Source organism: Ceratotherium simum, chromosome 7 (genome assembly GCF_057802395.1).
Source record: "Ceratotherium simum simum isolate JZ-2026a chromosome 7, ASM5780239v1, whole genome shotgun sequence".
Classification (NCBI taxonomy): domain Eukaryota; kingdom Metazoa; phylum Chordata; class Mammalia; order Perissodactyla; family Rhinocerotidae; genus Ceratotherium; species Ceratotherium simum.
This window is the reverse complement of record NC_141906.1, coordinates 41,008,693-41,035,403: the sequence shown is the minus strand read 5'-3', so window position 1 is coordinate 41,035,403 and position 26,711 is coordinate 41,008,693. Positions and strand designations below refer to the sequence as shown.

Genomic DNA, 26,711 nt, shown 5'->3' with positions numbered 1-26,711 from the left:
CATTTTTATCTTTTATATCATATTTTTACTGTACTTTTTCTATGTTTAGATATGTTTAGATACACAAATATTTACCACTGTGTTAGAGTTGCCTACAGTATTCAATACTGTACAGGTTTGTAGCCTGGGAGCAATAGGTTGTACTATATAGCTTAGATGTATAGTAGGCTATACTCTCTAGGTTTGTGTAAGTATACTCCATGATCTTTGCACAGCGATGAAATTGTCTAATGACGCATTTCTCAGAGTGTATCCTCGTCGTTAAGCAATGACTATACATTGTCTCAGAAATTTAAGAGACTCTTCAGATAGCCATCCACAGATAGAATGTGGATTTTGGAAATATATTTGATATTATCTACCTAAATACACGTAGATACTTGCATGAAATAATCAGCTGTTTTTATTTTTAGTCTTTTATTATTAGTGTTGTAGTTGGTACGTAGAAGCAGGGGAATGAAATTATCAGTTTTTTTTTAATGCTGAGAAATAGGCAAACATGGGTGATATGGAATTTTATAAGAACAGTTGTATGATTATGAAAGGTGTGAGGATGGAGATATTTTTAGTTGAAATACTCCTAGTGATTATTTCTTCTTATAGAAACTTAAAGGCTTAAGTTTAAATTTATTGGGAAAAATACTTTGGCTCTATTTTATGGTGATTAATTGCTCACATTTTCCACTTACAGAGCATTATTTCCAAACTTAAAGCTTTTGTAGACAGGATATTTGGTGCTTACTATTTCTGGCTATATCTGTCATTACTGTTTACAGCAGTTTGAAAAGAATTTTCAGAAATGGCTTTTACTTGTTACTCAGTGGCTTAGAGGGGTCTCTTGATGCCTCCTTGCCGTAGGTGTGGCAGTTAATGAACTGTAGTAGATGGCTGGTGTAATTTTGACTCCCATAAGGTGAACAGATTGCTTTGATTTAATTCTGAAGGGTGTGAATGAATAAGATTCCCACTGTCTCTACTTACTCTCTACGTAAAGCTAGAGGCTTTGCAGAATCAACAAGGGGAGATCCTGTTCAACATGACTTTGGTTTGGCAAGGGTGAAGCAGACATGTGTGATGTAGAATGAATGAGATGTCTCCATACTTCCCCACTATGTGGAAGATGGTAGTTGATCATGATGGTCAGGTTCTGTATGCCACCAGGCCACTGCTGACACAGTACCATTATTACTGTAATTTTCGAAAGTGACTTTATCCCAGACTCCTGATTATCATGTATAAATAGCAACCTCCCCTAAACACATGCCCCATCTTTCTTAAATGCTAAGAAATTCTTAGCACTTATCACCATCTGACATATATTTGTTCATTTATTTACTGGTTGTCTTTCTCCACTAGTGTGTCAGCTTCATGATGGCAGGGACTTTGTCCGTTATTGTATATTTTTAACTCCTGAGACTTACTTGGCATATTATAGTATGCAATGAATATTGTAGAAGAAATGGAATTTCTGTTTATTTACACTGAGGTTTGCAAAGCTGTGGGAGAATGGAGTATAAAGATTCTATTGTTCTAATTGCATCAGGGCCATGAAACTGGTGTTTTCTGGGTGAGAGAGACTCTGGCAGAGAGGCCAACTGCAGTTCATTATTCTCTCTGACTAGGCACAATTTACATTGTTAAGAGAAGCCATGCAAATTCTTTTGGATTCCTACTTTTTAGATATGGGCTTGGCTGTTAGAGAATAACATTAGCCTAGCTATGGGAAGGACTTTTTGCCTGTTATTCTCTCTTATCCCTCCTGGATTTTGTGAGTGGAGAAATGGGCTTTTGTTTTCATCTATAAATCTGTAACTATTTATGCCATCATATCAACATATGTACAAGGCACCATGTCACACATTGTGGAAGATATAAGAAAACAGAAGATTCCTGAATTTATTTTAATAAAGAATGGGTCTTGGGGCTGGCCTGGTGGCACAGTGGTTAAGTGCGCGCGCTCCGCTTTTGTGGCCCGGGGTTAGCGGGTTCGGACCCCGGGTGTGCACTGACACACCGTTTGTTAAGCCATGCCTTGGCGGCGTCCCATGTAAAGTAGAGGAAGATGGGCACGGATGTTAGCCCAGGGCCAATCTTCCTCAGCAAAAAAAGAAGGATTGGCATTGGATGTTAGCTCAGGGCTGATCTCCCTCACAGAAAAAAAAAAAAAAAAGAATGAGTTTTGATTGCTTAAAACAAAAATGGGACAGTCAGGTTACAGTTGAGATTATGTTCCTGTTTTTTAAGTGTGAGATATTTTTGGACATAGAGGTGAAAATTTCTTATATCTCTGATTCCCAGAAGACTTCAGATTGATTTTCAGAGAAGAAATTTGAGAATCATTTGCATAGAGGTTTTTGTTGAAGTTAGGAGATTAAATGATTTTCTCAGGGTGAAAAAAATAGAACCAGAGATTAATGTTTAAGAAATGCTTAACATTAAAATGGTTGGGGTGAGAGGACAAAATGGATGGAATGGAAACATGTTTGTGTTATAGGAAGGCTGGGGAAGAACCAGAATACAGCACTTATAGAAAGAAAAATACAAATACGCTAGGAGTAGATAGTGGTAGTGTATTAATTCCTTAGCTACATGTAGACTTTTATTAGGTCGCTTATAACTAGGGTGACGTAGAATTTATATTCCAAACTGGGTCACTTTTGAGAGTGAAAGAGTGTACTATTTTGAATGGGACACTGGGACAACAGGTGTAAACCAGGACTGTTCCAGGAAAACCAGGACAACTTGATCACCCCCTACTAGTAACATGCTTTTCTCCAGACTTAGTCGCAGTTCCTTAAACCTGTCCAGATAATTTCTTTTCTGTTAGAGTACTCTGATCTGCACTCACAGAGCCTCTCAAGCTTTCGTTCCATTTTGTTGGTCTTATTGGAATGAAAGAGTTCTTTCCATTTTTTTCTGCCCCTCTTCTCCCTGGACTGTTTGGTTTACAGCATTGGTGGAGGTAAGTACAGTATTCACAAGGTATTGTTAGTTGACCTTTTATTTTGCTTAGGAAATCAGGTTTTGTGTGTTTCTGATCTGGTGTTAGATTATTTTTGAGAATCCTGGTTGCATCTCCTTAACTGGGCTAATGAACTATTAGTAAGTTCTTAGAATGTAATACAAAAAAAGAGAATTTGTAATTTTGGCATTTGTTTTTAAATTACTTGATATTTAATATATTTACTTTCCTGCAGGTGGGGTTGTAATTCTGAAACCTTAGATCTTCAAAGAAGGGAAAGAGAACACCTTGTGTTTATACCATTGACATGTTATTTTTTTATGTTAGAGCACTGTAACGCTTTCATTTTGTTTTCCTATTCAGTTTAAATAAATTTTTTCTTATATTGTGATGCGTTTTTTATTATATTAAGTAACTTTTTTTAAAATTTTTATTTATTTATTTATTTATTTTGCGAGGAGGACTCGCCCTGAGCTAACATCTGATGCCAATCCTCCCCTTTTTTCTTGAGGAAGACTGGCCCTGGGCTAACATTCGTGCCCATCTTCCTGTACTTTATATGGGACACCGCCATAGCATGGCATAGCAAGCAGTGTGTCGGTGTGCGCCCGGGATCCGAACCTGCGAACCCTAGGCTGCGAAGCAGAGCACGCGCACTTAACCGCTGCGCCACCGGGCCGGCCCCAGTAACTTTTTATTATCATTTTACATTGTCTGGTAAATTAAAATTAACATAGAAGTAATAGTTACTTTTGAGGTAGAGGTTACCAAAATATGGTTCTCCTCACCCCTAGGATCCTTATTTGGAATCTGGGATGGAAATAGAGTATCTAGGTTTGGAAATCACCACTTTGGAATACAAGAATGGGATACTAAACGATCTGAAAATTAAGGAGTTTTATAGATAATCCTGAACCCGCCTCTGTTCTTGCCAGAGTCGTATTGTACAATCTGCCATCCAGTGGTAGGAATGCAGAATACACCAGAACATCAAGGAGAAGCTCTAGGTTTTCAGAGTTTTTTATATTAAGAATGCTTACATGGTAGGCTAGGACATTTTGATAATGGGGAAAAAAAGAATGACCCTTTCACTTGAAAATACAAGTCAGTGGCACTGAATTCTGAGAGTATTCTAAGATCGTATGTTTTTATATAGAGCATTTTCGTGACTTAAACGTTCTTCTGCTCTTGTAAGATTTCATGTATTTATAACAGATTTGTGAGTGAAGAGGCAAATGCATAAATAATAGATAATTCTAAGGGACACTAGGTTAGGCTGATTTGAAAAAGATGCTTTGTGTGTTGAAAGTTTTACGGCAATTACCTAATGATTCAATTAACTAAAACAATTTATTTTTCACTTTTACAATTAAAATATGGACAATTCAGCACACTTGGCTTGTGTACAGCTATGACTTACGAGGCGAAATTTCAGCCAAATATTAACGTAGGCAACCTTATGGTTGGCTTTGTTTACCTAGCTCCATCTGAATTTTTCTTCTCGTAGGTATTCCCTCTTTAGTTCCGCTTTTTTCTTTCTGCTACAGATATAAAGGAGGTCAGTCCTTTCTCTTTTGTTGCTTTTTGAAGTGTTCTGAAGACGCTCAACATTTGACAATTGTTTGACAATACTTCCTAAATCTATGTTACATTTTTTATTCCTGTTTTTTAAAAAATTGATTTCTTTATGTGGCCTCCGTAAGCATCTGAAATTACCACTGATGGAGGTTTTTTCAGGTTAATGTACTTTCTTCAAAAAAAACTTTGAAATAAAGAGAGCAGATAACGAGAGAATTTGTGAAAATTTAATGGCAACTTTTTTGTTAAATAGTTTTTAAGGGGAAAAAACCTCTCCTTTTATATGGTGATTAAAAAAAACAATTAAAAACTACTCAATAACCAAGTTAAATGTAATGTACTGTTAACTAAGAATTGTTAGTTTTCATATGTGTGAATCTTTAGTCCATTCATTTTGCAGAGAACACGGTGACAAATAGCATATCTAGTTGTGCTAACAGGATTTTTCCTACAGCTGCAACTTGTTTTTTTAGTAAGATGGGACTTTGCCTTACTTTCATTTCCTTAAGGCTCATCTACCATGGTGAGAGATTACACTTGTGTTCAGAATATTGGCCTACCTCTGGAACAGTGACTGTCAAATTTCCAACTTTTATACCATGCACCTCTTGTGCTTATGCCACCTTTTTCTCACATCCTTGAGGAAATAAAAGGAGCACGCATCATGGCTGTCCTTTCTACCATTGATCATTTATGCTCCGAAGGGTCTGGAATGAATTATAGTACAGGATTGGTATTTGCTGTGTGATGTGAAGGGTGCTTAACTGAGATTTGTAAAATTGTGGAAATAACAGTGATATAGTTCCCGTACGTATTGGTTTTGACTACTTGTTCATATATAACTTAATTACTGAGTAATTTTGAAAGCATTCAGTTGTTTTTATATCACCTAGTATTTGGGCAAGTACAGTATATATCAGAAGATATACATCTACAATTTTTAAAAAGGGAATCTTATTCTGTATTGTCCTTTAACATGGTTTTGATTTAATATACTGTGAGCATTTTCCCCTGTCAGCTTTTTTTGCCATGTATTTGTTGGCATCATACTATTTCATTGTCAGACTGCTGTCATTTAATGAACTATTTCTCCATTGCACATGTCCACTTACATTGTAACTTAGGTCTCTTAGCTTCATGGTACTTTGATAAAAGCCATTTGGATATGTTGGTCATTTTTTTTTTTTTTTTTTTTTTTTGTGAGGAGGACCAGCCCTGAGCTAACATCCAATGCCAATCCTCCTCTTTTTTACTGAGGAAGACTGGCCCTGAGCTAACATCCATGCCCATCTTCCTCTACTTTATATGGGACGCCGCCACAGCATGGCCTAACAAGCGGTGCGTCGGTGTGCACACGGGATGCGAACCGGCGAACCCCCGACCGCCGCAGCGGAACGTGCGCACTTAACCGCCTGCGCCACCGGGCTGGCCCCTATGTTGGTCATTTTTTTTTTAATACTTTGAATGCTCCTTTCTCTCCTCTTTCAGATTATCTCAATCCTTGTTCCTTGTACTGAACGTTGTATATTCTGTGAGTCTTTCCCCAGTTTTTACCCTAACATCCAATTAATATGTTGGTTAGATTTATTTCTTAAGGTATAAATCAGTCTGTGAAGACTGTATTTTTGAGTTAATTCTAATGGAAATTATGTAAAAGTATAATATTGTGTTTGTCACAGAGGACCCCACAAACTTTAAACACAAAATTGTAACAGTTCCATCTTAATTTGGACCATACTTTGTGACACCTTACACAAAAATTGAATGGAGTAAGATATAAAAGTGTTCATTCTGTTTCTCAGACATTTGACACTTGGGACAAGGGCAGATGTGCCTCTGTCTGTAATTTCGTTTGGCTTAAGTCTGATTTCAACTTGCATGTTTTCTAAATGCCTTCAGATTTTTGCTAAATAGAAAAAATGTTGCTGATCCTTTACATCAAAAGTTCAGAAACTGTTTTCTTATTCCCTAATTACTGTTTGTTGGTGACTATTTGTTCCTTTTGTTTGTACTCCTACCCAGGAAAAATTTCAAAGATGTGATCAGTGAAGCAACATTTGATGAACCACTTAATTTGCCTTCCAAATTGAGTGTATCTTCAATTTTCTAGATGATTGAAGAAATCAGTCTTTGTTGCTAAAATCAACTCTGAACGCAGTTGCAAAAAGAGTATCTTTCAGTGTAACTGTTGAAAGAGACAGTAGCATTTGGCTCAGTGATTATGATATATTGTTGGTTTTTTTTTTAACTAATATTGTTTTTAGCCAAGCTCATTTATTAGGAAATCTACTTTGGTATCAGTGTAGTTTTGATATAGCCTAGTGAGTGCCTGTTTAGATGGGAGCTCGAGGTCTCTACATACTGCTGATGGTGCCTGCCGCTGCCTGGGTTGCCTGACTTGCTGTGTAAGTGAACCCTAAGCGCTCTAAGTTTCTAAAATCGGGGAACTCTGCCTGGAGAAGTCTGTACAGGCTTGTGGCCGCCGATTAATGAAGCCATCTGGTAACTGATTACTTCTAAATTTTTTGTGCTTGGCTGAGCATTTTCCCTTGATTGCAGAAGTACTGTTTTGCATTTCACTACTTTTCTTGCTGTTTTTGTTTTAAATTAGTTAGAAATTTAGGATTTGCATTAAATTGACTAGTTGGGTATTCACTTTGTATTTGTTTCCAAGCACCGTTATCTTTTATAAAAATTTAATTCTATTCATGAATCTTGTCACTTAGTAGTGAGCTCCTGTGATCTTACCTATGGGCAAGTGCCTTACCTGTGTTAATAAAATTAACATTTACTTTATTTACCCCAGATGTTGTTTGTTGGAGGGGCATATTAAATAATAAAAATCAGAGCATTTTGTTTGTGTAGTAGGGATTGGTTCCTTCCATTGGTTCTTTGGAAAAATGCTCTTCATTTCCATGGTAGGCCTATTTTCTTCCTGCCCTTAAATACTAGAAATCCTCATGAATTTTAACATATACCTAAAGCAAAGAACCTATATGCCATGTAGTACTTATTTTTTTGAGTGTGAGGCTTAGGAATTGTTAATAATGTAATATTCAAGAAGGTATTTCATTTTTTATATTCTTAAGGTAAATAACTAAAAATACAACATATGTTTCTACTTTGGAACCCTTTTGACTGGTAAGGGAAATTTAATACCAAGTTTGTGCTTTTTTAAGAAATGAGATCTCCTGGATTGAGAATAGGAAAAGCAGTAGCTATCAAGATTCCCAAGATATGCTCAACTTCTTTTTGGAACAAGTTGCCTTTGGTTAGTCAGAGGTGGGGAAAACATTTTCCTTCCTGAGTTGTTGGATCTCAGACTTGGAAGCATTTTCAAGTTACTACTGTAGTAGAAACATTGTGTACAGGAAAAATTACTGCATGGAGAAGATGACTGGTTGAGTTAAATTACTATGGGGAAGTATATTCTGCAGAGTTTGTGTAACTATTCAGTATTTTTTTCTCCCAGTAATATTTGTATAACTTTGGTTTTACATTTGGTCTACTCTGGATTCATAATATCAGCATGAGTTCTTACTTCATTTTGCCTGTTTTATATAAAGTGTCATATTTTAGCTTCTGGAGTTATCCTTCAGTTTTTATTTGATCATTTCTAAAGCATACTGGAGTTTGCATTAACATTATGATAAAAACTTTTGTTAGATCCCTTTTAACTTTAAATTTGAAAATTTTCACATGTAATGGGCTCAGATTTGTTTTTCAACCTTTGAGAATAGCAGGTTGTGCAAATAATTGTAGATTGTTGATTTAGTCTATGTAAAAAATATTATTTTGATGCTCTCTTTAAAATCCTGTTAAGACTGTCCATATGTGTACTAAAATGAATTTATTTATTCAAAAAGTATGAGTGACCACTGTATGGGAGGCACTATTCTAGGCCTTTGGGGATACAGCAGAGAACAAAACAGAGCCCTGCCCACATGGAACTTATATTTTAATTGGGAGAGAAAGACATTAAACAAATTAAGATGAGTTAGGTGATGATAAGTGTTTTGGAGAGAAATAAAGCAGAGTAAGGGTAGTGAGGGTTTGGAGGTAGAGGAGTGCCTTAAGGCTTTGTTAGTTTTTATAAATATTCAGAGACGTTCATCTGATAAGGTGACATTTGAGCAAAGATCTATAGGAATAAAGCAAGGGAGCAAGAAGTCTAGATTCTGGGAGAAGAGTATTCTAGGTAGAAGGAACAGCAAGTGCTGAGCACCTGAGGTACGAGTACTTACTTGTGGGAGGCATTGCAAAGGAGGTGTCAGTGTAACTGAAGCAAAGGGATGTGGGGGGAGAGCCGATCACAAAGGGAATATAGGCTAGATAGAATATACCTATTCTAATATTATATATAAAATACTATAGTTGTTGAAGCTGAAATCTATCCCTTTGGCTTCACTTAAGATCAGTCTCTCTCTGACTAATCTAGCAGTTTACTTACCTCCATGATGAAGAGTATGGAAATTGCTAACAAAAATGTTTGCAGACACCTTTTAAGATCTCTCAATCTAGTAGAAGAGAATGATTTGGAAGTAAATAATTATAATGTAGAATAATTCTGAAATGTAGAATTATGTGTTAGCTTTAGTGACTCTGTGGAGGGTACCTTAGTTTGTGGAGGGGAAGACTTCATTCATATTGAAGAATAAGCAAGGATGAAAAGATTCAGATGTGAAAACTGCAAGGTACATAACAGAAAATTGGAAAGTGGTTCTGTGTTGGAAGCTAAGATTCAAGGAGGAGGATACTGACAAGGACGAAACATATGCCATCCTTTAAGCAGTAGGGACATCATTGAGGGTAGGCAGTGACAGTGTTGTGTTGTAGATCATTCTGTGGCGATTTTAGAGAATGTTTGGGAGTGTGGGTTGTCGGAAGTGAAGATGCCAGTCAGTCCAACATTTCTCAGTGGGGACAGTTTTGGGTGGGATAATTTTTAACTGTGGAGTGCTGATTGTGCATTGCAGGACCGTTAGTCGTCCTTGATACTAAATGTCAGTAAAACCCTTTAGAGAGCCTGATAATCTGCCTGCCCAATTTCCAGATGCTCCCGGGAGAAGTGGTTACCCCCTAGCTAAGAAATAAATAGGACCTGAACTCTAGCTTTGAGAGTGATAGTGGGATGGAGAGGAGAAGGTGGAATTGCTGGAAGTTTAGGAGACTTGGTTACTGATTGGCTCTAGGGAGTGCGTATAAACACACACACGTAAAGGAGCACCTTTGGGGCAGTATTATAGCAAGAAATTTTGTGACAGGTTCAATTTTAAAAATGAAAAAAGATTCTGAGGAGTAAAATGATTATTGATGATTTTGTGAGGAAGTACCTATTAACATTTAAGAATTGAATAGCTTATCAAGACAGTTTCTGGAAGGAAATAGAAAAATAGAGATATATAAAAATATAGTAAAAGAAGCTAGGAATATAACTTCTTATAGTTATGTTCAGAGCTTGATCACTGTGATTGAAGTTTTAAAGGATTTAAAATGAGCAAGACATGGATAAGCCTTACCCTCAATAGGTTATATTTTGAGAGGCAGAGAAAGCTTAGCTTTGGGAATAAGGCAAATATAATCAACATATTCAGTGCCATAGGTTAGGTATAAAGTACTATTCAAGAAGATTCAGAGAAGCCAGACATCAAATTCTATTTTTTACTATCAGAAGCTGAATCAAACACACCAAGTTGAATGTACTGTTATTGTCGCAAGTAGTCTGAGTTGTGAAAGCCTTTTGTCATTCTCCTGTTGATGGGCACTCTGTCTGACCATCTTGTGCTTTGTTCTTCAAGCATTGTTGGCCAGGGTAACTGCTTATCTAAAATGCCCTTGCTTATCAAATGTTACTTTGTATAATAATTGGAGTTATTAGAACAAACATTTTTGAAAGATTGTAAGCAGATAAATGGTCATAGTTACATTGATCTTTCTTGCTAGCAATCAAGGCCAAGTTAGGTCACTTGAATTCCTATTTAATCATTATGCACTGAAGATTAAAAGTGGACAAACTGCTAATGAGTCATGAATAACTTTAATTTTTTTCCCTTTATGGTAGTTATAACTGGGATATTTATACGTTTTGTGCTATACATACTTTTTTAAAACAACTCGTTTCTTGATCTTCCTCGCTGTTCTCTAAATCGGATCATATTTTCTATTTTCTTCATTGAATTTGCCAATAATCTCTTAAGCAGATTGGAGGTGAAACTCTGAGGTCTATTAAGAGCTTTTTTTCAGTTTTGGTGCTGAGACAATTGTATGTTAGACTATTTTATAGTAATACTTTCCAGTTTGAAATATAAAATGGGAACTTAACATTGTTTTAAACGTTTTCAGGGTAATATTGAGTAGAGTTCCTGAATCATTTCTTTTTTTTTTTTTTTAATTTATTTTTTATTTTTTATTTTTTTTTATTGATGTTTTAATGGTTTCTAACATTGTGAAATTTTGGGTTGTACAATACATTTTTGTTTGTCCATCACCATATATATGACTCCCTTCACCCCTTGTGCTGACCCCTCAACCCCCTCCCCCCACCCTCACTGCCCCTGGTAACCACAGTCCAGTTTTCTCTGTCCATGTGTTGGTTTATATTCCACATATGAGTGAGATCATACAGTGTTTGTCTTTCTCTTTCTGGCTTATTTCACTTAACATAATACGCTCCAGACCCATCCATGTTGTTGCAAATGGGACGATTTTGTCTTTTTTTATGGTTGAGTAGTATTCCATTGTATATATATACCACATTTTCTTAATCCAGTCGTCAGTCGAGGGACACTTAGGTTGCTTCCACTTCTTGGCTATGGTGAATAATGCTGCAATGAACATAGGGGTGCATAAGCCTCTTTGGATTGTTGATTTCAGGTGCGTTGGATAGATTCCCAGTAGTGGGATGGTTGGATCATAGGGCATCTCTATTTTTAATTCTTTGAGGAATCTCCATACTGTTTTCCATAGAGGCTGCACCAATTTGCATTCCCACCAGCTGTGTATGAGGGTTCCTGTTTCTCCACATCTTCTCCAACATTTGTTGTTTTTTTGTCTTGGTGATTATAGCCATTCTGATGGGCGTGAGGTGGTATCTTAGTGTTGTTTTGATTTGCATTTCCCTGATGATTAGTGATGTTGAGCATCTTTTCATGTGCCTATTGGCCACTGTATATCTTCCTTGGAGAAGTGTCTCTTCATTTCCTCTGCCCATTTTTTGATCGGGTTGTTTGTTTTTTTGTTGTTCAGTTGTGTGAGTTCTTTATATATTATGGAGATCAACCCCTTGTCAGATGTATGTTTTGCAAATCTGAATCATTTCTTATTTGGAAATTTATGCGGTAAGAAACTTCAGTTCATTTTCAGTTTTGTCAGTGTTAGTTGATATCAACTGATATCTGAGCTAACTCAGTAGAACTGAAGGGAGAGAAGAATGAGAATTATTTTATATAAACAAACTGAGATCTTACCCACTCACAGACCATGTATCTGGTCTGTTGTCTTGCTATTAGTGCAAACTCAGCCTTCTAGGGAGGATATTAATAGGGATAGTTTGACCTTCAGCTGATTCATGCTTCCGTATATATGATTTTCTTTTTAAAGTTTTTTTAAAAGGTGGGGTTGAATAATACTGGTATTGTAACTCTGAAGGTTTATGAGTAGTGAGAGAACTGAAAGTTCCTCAGTACCTTGAAACAGTTCCTTTTGAAATAAATAGAATACTTGAAGGTGAGTTAGTCCATGAGGGAGTTTGATTTACTTTCTGGTATTATCGATCATTTATGTGATCCTAATCAATACCCTGTTTACTTCTCAGGTAGATTATGGTGGTCTTAATTGTTCTCATGAGAAATTTTTTTTTGAGGTCATAATAGTTTATAACATTGTAAAATTTCAGTCGTACATTATTATTTGTCAGTCACCATATGTACGTGCCCCTTTACCCCTTATGCCCACCCTCCAACCCCTCTGGTAACCACTAACCTGTTCTCTTTGTCCATGTATTTGTTTTTCTTCCACATATGAGTGAAATCATATGGTGTTTGTCTTTCTGTGTCTGGCTTATTTCATTTAACATAATACCCTCAAGGTTCATCCATGTTGTTGCGAATGGGGTGATTTTGTCTTTTTTTATGGCTGAGTAGAATTCCATTGTGTATATATCTACCACATCTTCTTTATCCCTTCATCAATCAGTGGGCCCTTGGGTTGCTTCCATGTCTTGGCTATTGTGAATAATGCTGTAGCATACATAGGGGTGCATAAATCTCTTTGAATTGTTGATTTCAAGTTCTTTGGATAAATACCCAGTAATGGAATAGCTGGGTCGTATGGTATTTCGATTTTTTATTTTTGGAGACGTCGCCATACTGTTTTCCATAGTGGCTGCCCCAGTTTGCATTCCCACCAGCAGTGAATGAGGGTTCCCTTTTCTCCACATCCTCTCCAACATTTGTTGTTTTTTGTCTTGGTAATTATAGTCATTCTGACAGGTGTAAGGTGGTATCTCATTGTAGTTTTGATTTGCGTTTCCCTGATGATTAGTGATGTTGAACATCTTTTCATGTGCCTGTTGGCCATCCTTTATATCTTCTTTGGAAAAATGGCTGTTTGTATTCTCTGCCTGTTTTTTGATCGAGTTGTTTGTTTTTTATTGTTGTTAAGTTGTATGAGTTCTTTGTATAATTTGGAGATTAACCCCTTGTCAGATACATGATTTGCAGATATTTTCTCCCAGTTGGTAGGTTGTCTTTTCGTTTTGTTCATGGTTTCCTTTGCCTTGCAGAGAAGCTCTTTAGTCTGATGAAGTCCCATTTGTTTATTTTTTCTTTTGTTTGCCTTGTCTGAGTAGACATGGTATTCAAAAAGATCCTTCTAAGACCAATGTCAAAGAGTGTACTGCCTGTATTTTCTTCTAGTTTTATCTCATGAGAAATGTTTAACAACTTCTCCAAAACTATCTATTGTTGCTTTACTGTGTTAGATCTTTTACCTGTTATATGCAAATCTGGCATTAACAATAAATTAAAGCCAGAGAGTAAATTAATCTTTTTTTTAAAATATATTGCAGACTTGATTCAGTGCACAAATGAGATGAATGTGAACATCCCACAGTTGGCAGACAGTTTATTTGAAAGAACTACTAATAGTAGTTGGGTGGTGGTCTTCAAATCTCTCATTACAACTCATCATTTGATGGTATATGGAAATGAGGTAAGCAGAATTTTTGGTTAACAATCATACTGATGTATTGACTGATTATTCAGCTTGCTTCTCCTGCTGAAACTTCAGGAATGGCTTCAGCAACTGAATATGTTAATATAGGTAAAAAGGGCAATGTGCCTAGGCAGAAATATAGTTGTAGACCCTACAATTTGAGGAAAAGTGACCTGTAAGCCAGAAAGCAGAAAGTTGGTCAGAGCACAGAGGACTTCAATAATGGGCTCAAGAAGCAAAGACGAATGCCTAGAGGTGGGTTCTATAAGCAGCATTGGTCTTTGCAGGCCTTGTTGTCTGTATCCATTTGCTTTTTTGTTATATAGCCTGATCAGATTTCTGTCTGAACTCATATAGTTGTCTGTGGAAGCACTTTGCCTAGTTAAGGCCGTGATATTGAGGACTAAGAAGGCATTTTGCTGAGAGGGCCTGATTGAAGAATGCCTCCTTCAGCAGAGAGATGTCTCTGAAGTCTTTGTTGCCCAAAAGGGTAACAAATAACATGCGTAAGCTTTTGCAGTTTAATGTTTGGAGAGAATCATATTGTTTTCCATGATAGACTAGCAGCTAATTTTTGAGTTCTCTCCTTATGTGGTTTTCTCAGCCCAGTATACATACTTGTAAAATTATATTAAAAGAACATTTGAATGGAACTAGATAAATCTATATTGGTATGTGCCTTAGAAAAATGCAGCTGACTGGTTGCTGGGAGATAGCTCCTATAGAAATGGGGAGGGACTTTAATCATTGGTATTAGACTTCTGAGCATAATGACTTTCTGACATCCATCACTTTACTCATTATTTTGGGCTTTTCAGTCATGAGACTCTGCTGTCTTCTTTGACAGATACCAACAGAGCATCATTAAAGTTCAGAATTAAAACAGGAATTTACCCTTAACTATCATTTTAACAGATGTTTGAACATTTTGGTGTTCCCTTCTAGTTTAGTCCCAAAGTATTTTTTATAGCTATAATCATAATCTGGATAAAATATTATATTTAGCTTTTTTATATTATATGATACCATAAGCATCTCCATGTTCTATATTCTTTGTATTTATCATCTTTAATGACTACGTAATTGATTGTATATTCCATAATTTTCTTAACTGTTCTCCTTACTGGAAATTTAGTTTTCTGAAACAGCACCACATTGAATGATTTTATTTGCAGTTTTTAAGTTTTAAAATTATTTCCAGAAGTATTACCTGAAATATGATTACTTAGTCAATAGACATGACCATTTTTAGTACATGTTACATGTTACTCAGTTGCTTTTTAATTCATTCTAAGCAGTATACAGAGTCAATAGAAATGTTTGGATATACTAGCTTCAGTGTAACTTGAAACATTTTGATCTTAACTAGGATAATAGTTTCTGCTTTTATCAGGAATGTGTTTACTTAATAAATGATCATTTACTTAATCATGGTCATTTATTCCAAAGAATTTCAGGCTTATATGTATTTTTCACCTTTTTTTTTTTAATGTAGTTTATTCTTTAAAAGGAAAAAGCCACAAATATAACCAATCTACAATGCCCGATAAAGAGGCAAACTATCAGTGGTGGCTTTCAGAGGTTGTAAATAAGGTGATAATACTAGAAGCAAAACCTTGATAAAGGCAAAGCAACAGAGAAAGTTGACTGTCATTCCTTACACTTGACTGACGGGAGGAGAAAGATAGCATTTCAGTGTGGTTCTCAGATAAACTCATGTTTAGTTTTCCTTAAGCAGCTAAGACAAATCCGATGCTCTGCTCATTTTTTGTGCTTGTTTGTATAAGCCTCAGGTTTTCACATTGGCAGGTGTTATTAGTCTGTGAGAGTACAGTATGCATAGGATTTCACTATGCTGTGGTGATGGGAATACCGTGGAACTGTGGTTTTCAAAAGGGCAAGGGAGGAGAGTGATTCCCCCGTTCTCCCAGGGACGTTTGTCACACCTGGAGGGGATGCTACTGGCACCTACGAGGTAGAGGCCGGGGATGTTTCTTAACATCTTATAATGCACAGGACAGGCCTCCACAACAAAGAATTATGCAAGCTTACGAAAATCATAGAGACTAATATTGTCTTAGGATATTTTAACACTTTTTTTGAAACAGGTTATTTTATAGGATAAATGATGAAACATGAGTCTTTGATTTACAAATTGTTTTTCAAAATCCTGGTTTGTTAGTGTGGTATAATCTCAGGTGAACAAGATTGAGCCAGGGCAGTGATGGTGTACATCCTAATTGATAGTGACCCTCTGCATACATTCAAAAAAAATTCTAAGAAGAAGTGAAGTTGAAAGGAGTAACTCATCTGTTTTAGAGGTTGTATGTAAAGGGAAATTAAGGTAGTGTTCTATGGTAAGCACTTTGGAGAGCATTTTGACAGTATTTTGAGAAGGTGAACTTTACATACATGCTGACCCAACAATTCAACTTTAAGTATATATCATGACAAACTGTTGTATGTTTTTGCACGTGGAGACTAAGTATGAATATGTCGATGAAATATTGTTAATAATAGTGAAATTGGAAAGAACTTAAATGTCCATAAAGAAATGGATACATAATGATATAGTAGTTCATTGAAATACTAGAATATCATTTAAAATGAATGAATTAGATCTAAAATGGATATATTAAATGGATAATTCTTGGGAAAAAGTTGTTAAAAAGCACATGGGAAAAGAATAAGTGCAGTGTGATATTTCTGTAAATTTAAAATAGAAAAAAAAATTATGTACGGTTTTAAGATATATATGTGATGAAATTGTAAAAATGTGTTTGGGAGTGATATATATCTACTTCAGAAAAGTGATTGCCTTTGAAGAGGGAGGGAGGGGAATGAGATTTAAGGTGTGTGTCTTCAATAGTCTATAATGTTTTGATTCTATAAGAAGATCTAAAGTGAATATGGTAATGTGTTTAATCTGGACAGTGGGTAAGAGGATGTCTATAATATTGTTCTCTTGTATGATTACAAGTATTTTGTTTTTAAAAAAAGTGTCATAAAAATTTGGATCGCCAGGTAACTGTTTAAAGATGCCACCTGAGTATGATTAGCTGTAGCCCTAATATGCTACAATAAAGGCAGAATTATAGGTTCTAGTTTAAAAGTGCCTGTTTCCTTTTATTTTGACTTTAATACCATACATGTACACATTAGTCTTCAATAAATTCCTGTATGCTAGTGAAAAATATATATTATGTTTTTAGGTTTGGTAACTAGTTAATTGGAGGACTGAGGATGAGAAATTTAAACTAGGTAAGCTTAGTGGAGTGTGTTAACCACAACTTTTCCTCCTAATTCTCAAAATAGATTTTGTTAGATGGCAATACCTTAACATAGTCTTTTGTTTGTTTTCCAGCGTTTTATTCAGTATTTGGCTTCAAGAAACACGTTGTTTAACTTAAGCAATTTTTTGGATAAAAGCGGATTGCAAGGTAAAAGACAACTTATTCCTTATAGAAAATCGAGAGCAACCCCCTGTGATGATTACTGCTGGTTTGACCTCTGTCTTTCAGAATAAGTGCTGTGGAGAAACCTCATATTTTAGTGAAGATTATAGGGAAGAAGAAACTATCTTTTAATATGAAGATTAAGATTGACTTAACTGTTCGACACTCAGAGCTCTTTGAGAAGCAGTATAGGGTAGTGGTTTGAGAGCATAGATGGAACTGGACTGCCTGGGTTTGAATCCCATCTCTACTACTTACCAGCTGCATGAACTTGAGCAACTTTACCTCTCTGCATCTGTAAAATCAGAAATAATGATAGCACCTGCCCTATAGGGTTGTCATGAGGCTTAACCTAGTTAGTAAATGTCAAGTGCTTAGAACAATGCCTGGCACACAGAAGACACTATTTAAGTATGCTCTTTCATTGTTATTATTGTTGTTATTGTTTTATGCTTTATTCTAAGAAATGTAATTGGGAATATCATTCATTTTAGTAGCAAAGGGAAGTATAGTGTGTTATTCAGATGAATTGCTTATTGATACTCACATCTGTTATTTTATTTATTTTACTTTAAAATTGCCATAATCTGCTGTTGTAGCCCTCCATGCATATTCTGTCTTAATGGAATGTGTTGTACTTAGTTCCAGAACTAGACCATTAGCATTAGAGAATCTCACCACTAGGAAGAACTTTATAAAAGACGTACCAAACGACTTGGGAATTCAAGTAAGGCTTAATTCAATAGAAGGACTCAATCTGGGAGATATCTTTAGAGAAGGTGTGGGCTTTAGAGAGAATTGTGAGAATTGTGCTGGGCTTTAAAAGATGGATGAGGGCATGAGTTGGCTTAAGCGAAGGTACATAGATATACACGGATATGAAAGAACGTAGGGTATTTAAGATTTGTAGAGGAAATGAGTGTGAATAGAATGTATGGATGATGTATTGGAGAACATGTAGTGTCAGATAGCCCTCAGGAAGCTGCTTGGGGCCAAAATCGGGCACAGAAGATTTTGATAGAGTTGGAATTTTATAATACACTGAGAAGCCATCAAAGTTTTTTGGTTTGAGGGAGGAGGGGAGAAGGAGTGTGTGTTATAAAGAAAGCATCATGTAAAGATGCTTATAAAGAAACCTCAGTGCAGGTTGGATTAGGGTGGATAAAGTCTGGAAGACATTGGAACTGTTCTGGTCAATTTCTGGTCATCCAGTGGTGAGTTAATGAGGGCCTAAATTATGGCTCTTGTGGAAATAAGATCAGTGAAATTTAATGATTAGCTGTGTTTGGGCTAGGGCCTGTCCAGTTCAATACTTACTTTTGGCGGATAGAAGTATTAATTAGAATGAATTGAATTCCCTATCTTCCAGAGATTTTGGAAGACCAGTAATCTATACATAGGACCGAATGTTACAAGATTGATTTTACTTTAATGAGAGATATAGTGCTCTAGTATTGAAGAAAAGAAAATTAAGCCATGGAATCCCTTTTTCAAATAAAATCTTAAATAGAAGCTAGATAAATATAACAGATAAAACTGGAGCTACTCTGTTTTGGGTGACATGAAAGAAACTCTGCCTGCTCAATCTTTTTATTTCTGCCTTCCCGCTTATTCAGTTGATTTGAACTAAGAGTCTGTGGAAAACAGCATGCAAACTGCTACTCCAGAACAGAGTAGATGCGTGTGTCTGAGGTTTTTTTTGTCTTATTAGCTACTGATTTTCCACTTTAAGATGTAAATTAAGCACTTCTAATTATAAGGTTCATTTCTTTTGTGTAGAGAACAGTTTTTAGGCCTTTTATTTAAAGCTCATATGCTAAAGAGATTATAAAGATAAGACTGAAACAGTACTTAAAAGCATATAATTCAATGGTGTTTTTGAAAAGTAATTTTGATTGCTGATGTATTTTGTTGGGTAGAGTTTGGTATATTTTATTAAATATGTACTATTATACTGGGTGTATGTAAATATAAATAACTTTCTAGTCTAGTGAGTTAGATAGACATTGTATATAATAGCTATAAGCTGTACTTGAAGTGAGAATAATATGGGAGCACAAAGAGTTTAGGGAGTTTCAGAGATTGAGCCTTGAAGGATGAGAGGTATTTCCCCCATCAGAGAGGATGGAGTAGAGTCGATTAGAGGGAACTGTATGAATTAAAGAGCTGAGGAGTGGGAGTATGTAACACCTTATAAAATACGCTAGTAGCTATGAGAATATATGAGGGCAGTGATTTTTTTTCTATTTTGTTCACTCATTTTTCTCCAATGGCACTTAGTAGGCACTCAAGAAATATTTGCTAAATAAGTGAATTGGTGATGACATTAAATCTATTCCCTTCCCTTTCTTTTGGTTGTTTTACTGTTCTCTTTTTAAATTAGTGGAGATCATCAAGTGAGGTTAAATTTGTTAGAAAAAATGAGCCAAGATAAAATGGACCTGCTTTTCAATGAGAAGCAAAAATTTACAGACTTCCTTGAGCCAGGCAATAACTAAAATACAAGTTTTTTTGTTTTTTGTTGTATAACATTGATTAGATTTTATGTTGCTGAAGTTTTCCAGTCTCATGATTATAATAAAACAAAATCTTGCAATGATTTAGGTATTCACTTAGAGAGTTTTATTGAAAACCCGCATGTAATTGTTTTTTGTTTTGTCTTAAACTTATATATTGCCCTTTCTTTCATTGTACCATGAAATAATTTTCTGTACTTTTTATAAGGTTGGCACATATAAGTTATGGTTGTTCTAGATAATGTACAATTAAAGATTTCATAAATATGAAAATTATAAAATTACTTAATGGTTTGAGGTGTGCAGTTGTTCCCAGGGATGTTAAATTTGAGTTATGAGGTTATTAAGTAGTGTAAGAGAACATGTTTTTCCAGTTCCTGATAAATAAAAGATAGGAATGTGGATCAGAAGTAAAATATAATTATTAATTTAGGTGAAATTCTAAGGGGGAAGGTTTTTCAAAGCCACACATGGTATATGTGACTTAAAAAATGTGAAGTCTTAGAGATTTTAATGTGATATTATTCATTAGTCAGTTAATTTACATCACTAAATCAAGTTGGGATATCAAAGACGTTATGGCCATTGGATGAAATGAGTTGGTTTTCTAAACAAATTGGGATTTTAATAATTTATGAAAACTTTCTATTTCTTTTCTTGCAGGATATGACATGTCTACATTTATTAGGCGGTATAGTAGATATCTAAATGAAAAAGCAGTTTCATACAGACAAGTTGCATTTGATTTCACAAAAGTGAAAAGAGGGTGAGTTAAGCTTTCTTTGTTTTTTCTCGACATCTAATGGATGTGCATATTTTAAAATGTAAACCACAGAAATTATTAGATTATGAATTACGGAATTTCAGGCCAGTTTTAAAAGGTGAACTTCATTTTTCTTCGAAGAAGTACATCAGATACTTTTTTTTTTATATAATTTTATTTATTTATTTTTTCCCCCAAAGCCCCAGTGGATAGTTGTACGTCGTAGTTGCACATCCTTCTAGTTGCTGTATGTGGGACGCAGCCTCAGCATGGCCCGACAAGTGGTGTGTCGGTGCGCACCCGGGATCCGAACCCGGGCCGCCAGCAGCGGAGCGCACGCACCTAACCACTAAGCCACGGGGCCGGCCCTATCAGATACTTTTTGCACTAGGATTTTTTAAAGTTTTTAAAAATTTTATAACAGCTTTATTGAGATGGAGTTCACACAACATAAAACTTACCCTTTTAAAGTGTACAGTTCAGTGATTTTAGTGTATTAACAAAGTTGTGCAACATCACTACTATTTAATCCTAAAACATTTCGTTATTCCAGAAAGAAACTCCAAACCTGTTAGCAATCACTTCCCATTTTCTTCTTCGTCCAGACCCTGGCAACCACAAGTCTACTTTCTATCTCTATGAGTTTGCCTATTCTGGACATTTCATATAAATGGAATTATACAGTATATGCCCTTTTGTGTCTGGCTTCTTTCACTTAGCGTATTGTATTCAAGTTGTGGCATTCTTGTTGTAGCGTATATCAGTACTTCATTTCTTTTTATGGCTGAATAATATTCTCCTCTGTGGATCATACTACATTTTGTTTATTCATCAGCTGATGGACATTTGACTGGTTTCTACTTTTTGGCTATTAGGAATAATGCTGCTATGAGCATTAGTGTATAAGTTTTTGTGTGAATTATCTTTTCAGTTCGCTTGGGTACGTACCTAGGAGTAGAATTGCTGAGTAATATGGTAACTCATAATGTTTAGCTTTTTGAGGAACTGTCAAACCATTTTTCAAAGCGGTTGAACCATTTTACATTCTCACCAGCAATGTATGCGGATTCCAATTTCTCCACATTCTTGTCCATACTTGTTATTTTCTGGGTTTTTTTGGTGTGTGTGAAGATTAGCCCTGAGCTAGCATCTATTGCCATTCCTCCTCTTTTTGCTAAGGAAGATTGGCCCTGGGCTAACTTCCGTGCCCATCTTCCTCCACTTTATATGGTACACTGCCACAGCATGGCTTGACAAGTGGTGCGTTGGTTCACACCCAGGATCTGAACCTGTGAACCCTGGGCCACCAAAGCTGAGTGCGCAAACTCAACTGCTATGCCACCGGGTTTGCCCCTCTGTTTTTTTGATTATAGCCATCTAGTAGGTATGAAGTGGTATATCATTATGATTGTGGTTTGCATTTCCCTGATGGCTAATAATGTTGAGTGTCTTTTTGTGTGCTTATGGACCACTTGTATATTTTCTTTGGGAGAATATCTGTTCAAATCCTTTGGTTGTTTTTTGTTTTTTTGGGTTTTTTTGCTGAGGAAGATTCGCCCATGAGCTGACATCTGTGCCAGTCTTCCTCTATTTTGTATGTGGGTAACTGCCACCTCATCACCGCCGACAAGTGGTGTAGGTCTGCACCTGGGAACTAAACTTGGGCTGCTGATGCGGAGAGTGCGGAACTTAACCACTAGGTCCATGGGGCCAGTCCCCTTTCCTTGCTTTTTAATTGCGTTGTCTTTTGATTGTTGACTTGCAGGAGTGTTTTTTATATATTTTGGACACCAGTCCCTTATCATATACATGATCTACAAATATTTTCCTTCCTGCTGTGGCTTATCTTTATGGTGGTATTCTTTGAAGAACAAATGTTTTTAATTTTGATGAAGTTCAGTTTATCTGTTTTTTTCTTTGCTTGCTTGCACTTTTGGCATCATATCTAAGCAAACATTAGTTAATCCAATGTCAAAAAGATTTACTCCTACATTTTTTCTAAGAGATTTGTAGTTTTAGCTCTTACATTTAGGTTTTTGATCCATTTTGAATTAATTTTTGTATATGGTATTAGGTATGGGTCCAAATTCATTCTTTTGTGTGTGGTTATCCAGTTGTCCCAGCACCATTTGTTGAAAAGACTCTTCTTTCCCGATTGAATGGTCATGGCACCCTTGTTAAAAATGAATTGACCATAAATGTAAAGGTTTATTTCTGGACTGTCAGTTCTGTTCTGTTGATCTATGTCTGTCCTCATGGCGGTCCCACACTGTCTCAATTACTGTTGCTTTGTGGTAAGTTTTGAAATTGAGAAGTGTGAGTTCTCCAACTCTCTTATTTTTCAAGATTATTTTGGCTGTTCTGGGTCCCTTGTATTTCCATATGAATTTTAGGATCAGCTTATCAATTTCTGCAGAAAAGGCAGCTGGGATTTTAATAGGGATTGCATTGAATCTGTAGATCAGTTTGGGAAGTATTGGCAGTATTAACACATGGTTTCCAATCCATTAACATGGGGTGTCTTTCTATTAATCTTCTTCAGTGTCTTTCAGTGCTGTTAGGTATTTAAGGTGCTTGTTAATCTTGGTTGCAGATGATGAATTTATTTTTTGCTGTGCTACTTATGCGTCACTTAACCACAGGAATACATTATAAGAAATACATCGTTTGGCTATTTTGTCATTGTGTGAACATCATAGAGTGTACTTACGCAAACCTGGATGGTATAGCCTGCCACATATCTAGGCTATATGGTACTTAATCTTATGGGACCACCGTCATATGTGCGGTCTGTCATTGACTGAAACATTGTCATGCAAAGCATGACTGTAACAGTCTTCTTGTCGTAAGAACTAATCACATGAATGATACAATCAGTACTTCTATACCTGATAAAGCCTGGTGTATGGATTTTCTTAGGATATATGATGAGACCTCGGGAAAAAGCTAGTAAGGACATTCTTAAGGGGCACTGATGACCCTTGTAGCTATGAAGGCCTGCCCTGAGGGAATCTGGCTTCTGCAGAAATATTCTGGTGACTGTCTCTCTGAGTTTCCTTGCTGCCCAAAGATTCCAAAGATCTAAGCAATTAATATGTTCCTTTAAATTGTTCTCTTGAAATGTTAAGTTAATAGACTGAAATGGAAAATTTAATACAAATGTAGAAGTGTAACCTCTTAGTTAATCAAGAAATTTTAAAGCTGAATTTAAAATGTTCTATGTCACTATTCCAAATTAATCGGGAAGTGATTAGTTTAGAACTTATGAAAACTAAATTCCACAGATTTTGTTTTATATATTTAGGTACTTTGTAGAAGATTACGGTAGAAACATTCATCTTAGAAGTCTGATTCTTAACCTCAGTATCCTGTCCAATAAACCATTTTCCAGTTGGATTATATTAATTCTTCACCGTAAAGTGTGTTCAGTAAAACTGATCTTCAAGATATTTGTAGATTTCAGATTGATAGATTTTAAAAATAGAAAATTTTTTTTCTAACCTGAAGGGCCAGGCTTGAGATTGAGGGGAGTTGCTGCATTTCTGTATTTAATAGAGCAAACTTCTATTACTTGGGTGAGAACAGTCCTTGATTATGCACCATATAATTAGTATTGAGTTAAAGGAAATTCCTCGCATTTGATGCTAAGGAAAAGGAAAGTGAATCAAGGAAGAGCCATAATTGAGTGGAACCAAGAAGCAGCAGAAAATTGACATTTTAAACACACAAGATACATATATATACATATATATCAAATTAAAGATAAAATATAGGACATAGGCTATAATCTCAGGGCCTGATGGCAATTAAAATTTATTATATCATGGCAAAAGCTCAGTAAACTGTTTAACTTTTGGAGAAAAAGTGTAGTAAATAGTAAAGTTTTATTTATTAGGGAAATAATTTTTTATGTTTATAAAAGTAATAAAATTTAAAAAAATTCAGACAACGTAGCAGCCTAACTTTTAGGAAATGTTAACATTTTTCGTGTATTTAATCTATTTTTTGTGTGTAAATAGAAATAAATATGTATATGAAGGCACATAGAAAATTACATAGAAGTTGGATCACATTATTTAAAGATTGTGTTTCTCCCCTACTATATTTCTTAGACATTTTCAATGTCTGTACACATAGATCCATCTCATTCTTTTGAATGGCTTAGAATTATGTTCTAGATGTACATTTGATTTATTCCCGTTTTTTATCTTATAAAAGCAATGCATTGACCATCCTTTTACATGTGGTTGCATTCTTAAGTGAAGTTTCCTGTAGAATAAATTCTTAGAATTGACTGGTCAAAGGTTGTATATACATTTAACATTTTAATAGAAAACACCATATTACCCTTTATAAAAATTGTACTAAATTATTGAATTAAATACAGTTATAAATACCTCTTGCACTGTATTCTTCCATCCTCATGAAAATGTATCTCTTTAGATTCATTTTATTTTGTATCAGTTGACTGAATAATTCAGTAGATGGTGACATTGAACCTTTCTCTCTCTTCCTTTTTTAAAATGCCATTCGTGCTTTGTTAATTGCCTTTCAGTGTCCTTTGCCCAGTTCTCTATTGGCTTTTTTATTCTTTCCTATTCTGTTGAATAGTGTTAAGAGCTCACAGGCGGTTTAGTCAAATAAATCTAGGTTTAGTAAGATAAATTCTAGCTTCATTCTAGTTAGATGAAGGACTTTAGTAAGATACTTCAGCTAGCTTGCTGACTTTTTAAAAATAAGCTTAGGGCCGGGCCCGGTGGCACAAGCGGTTAAGTGCACACGCTGCGCTGCGCTGGCCCGGGGTTCGCCGCTTCGGATACCGGGCGTGCACCGACGCACCATTTGGCAAGCCGTGCTGTGGCGGCGTCCCATATAAAGTGGAGGAAGATGGGCACGGATGTTAGCCCAGGGCCAGTCTTCCTCAGCAAAAAAGAGGAGGATTGGCAGATGTTAGCACAGGGCTGATCTTCCTCACAAAATAAGTAAATAAATAAATAAAAATAATTTTATTTTGAAGTAATTTCACCTCCAGAAATGCTGCAAGAATAATACAGATAAGTCCTATATGCTTTACTCAGATTCAACAATTTTTAACATTTTATCACATTTGCTTAATTATTCTGTGTGTATACTTTTTTTCTGAACCATTTGAGAGTAGATTACATACCTCATGCCTTTTTATAGTTTATATCCCTTAATACTTCAGTGCATATTTCCTAAGAACAAGGTTCTTTTATTACATATCCATCAGCTTGCTAACTTTTTTCACATTGAGGCACACAAACTGATACTATTTGTACCGGGACAGTGATTAAATGGAGAAGACTGCTTGAGGCTGAAGTGTTAGGGATTAATGTGTTGGCATATGTAAACCCATTTGTACCATAGTAGTATGCTTTGGCACAACTGGGAAACCTCAACTTAAGCTCTGAGTTATTTTATCTGTAAAATGTAAAATGGTGATGTTAATAGCACTTATGTATTAGGATTGCTGTGAGAATTAAATGAAATATTGTATGTTATGCTTAACACATGACAAACACTCTAACAATAAACTTTTGTGTATGAGGAAAATAAATTGTCATGGGTTACAAATATTTTTTCCTGTTTTTTTTTAAGCATTGTTATGGGTTTTAAAATCTTATGTGATCAAAATTATCTTTTTTTTTTTTTTTGGCTTTTGTCTTTTAAGCAAACTCTGAGCTTTTCTACTCAAAGATGATCAATTTCCTATTCATTTTTTCATTGGATATATTTATGGATTTGGTATTATATATTTAAATCTTTGATTCATTTGGAATATATCTTGGTATAATTAAAAAAGCGAGGTGGACACCAATTATAATTTTTAATAGAAATACAGGATATTCAAAAATCAGAGTGAATTATTACCCAGTAGGGTTAAATTACTTTCACTCATATACTTACGTCTTTTCTAAAGCCCCTTTTTTTTATTTTGGCAAATAGTTAGTCATTCTTCAAGAATTCACTCAGACATCATTTCTTTGAGAAAGCCTTATTTCTCTTGTTGGATTTTATATGGTGCTGTCACATCCATGAGGACAATATACTCTTACTCATATTCATATCTTCAGGACTTTCCACAGTGTCTAAACATAGTAGATGTTTAATAGTTTTTGAAAAAATGACTAGATGAGTTTGTAGGCAGTACATTAAGTGATTCTATGAAAAATGGATCCAATAAATTGCCTGTACATTTATTT

General features: G+C 35.5%; 1 protein-coding gene across 11 annotated transcripts in view; it reads left to right on the top strand.

The window, feature by feature from the left end:
• The window catches only part of PICALM (phosphatidylinositol binding clathrin assembly protein), a 104,371-nt gene that overhangs the window by 19,980 nt on the left and 57,680 nt on the right, over nucleotides 1-26,711 (top strand). For all 11 annotated transcript variants that reach the window (XM_087433546.1, XM_004434075.3, XM_087433548.1 and 8 more), the window contains exons 2-4: nucleotides 13,608-13,750; nucleotides 17,118-17,193; nucleotides 20,388-20,490. In XM_087433546.1, coding sequence (XP_087289672.1) covers nucleotides 13,608-13,750; nucleotides 17,118-17,193; nucleotides 20,388-20,490 — 322 coding nt within the window. The remainder of the gene's footprint in view (nucleotides 1-13,607; nucleotides 13,751-17,117; nucleotides 17,194-20,387; nucleotides 20,491-26,711) is intronic.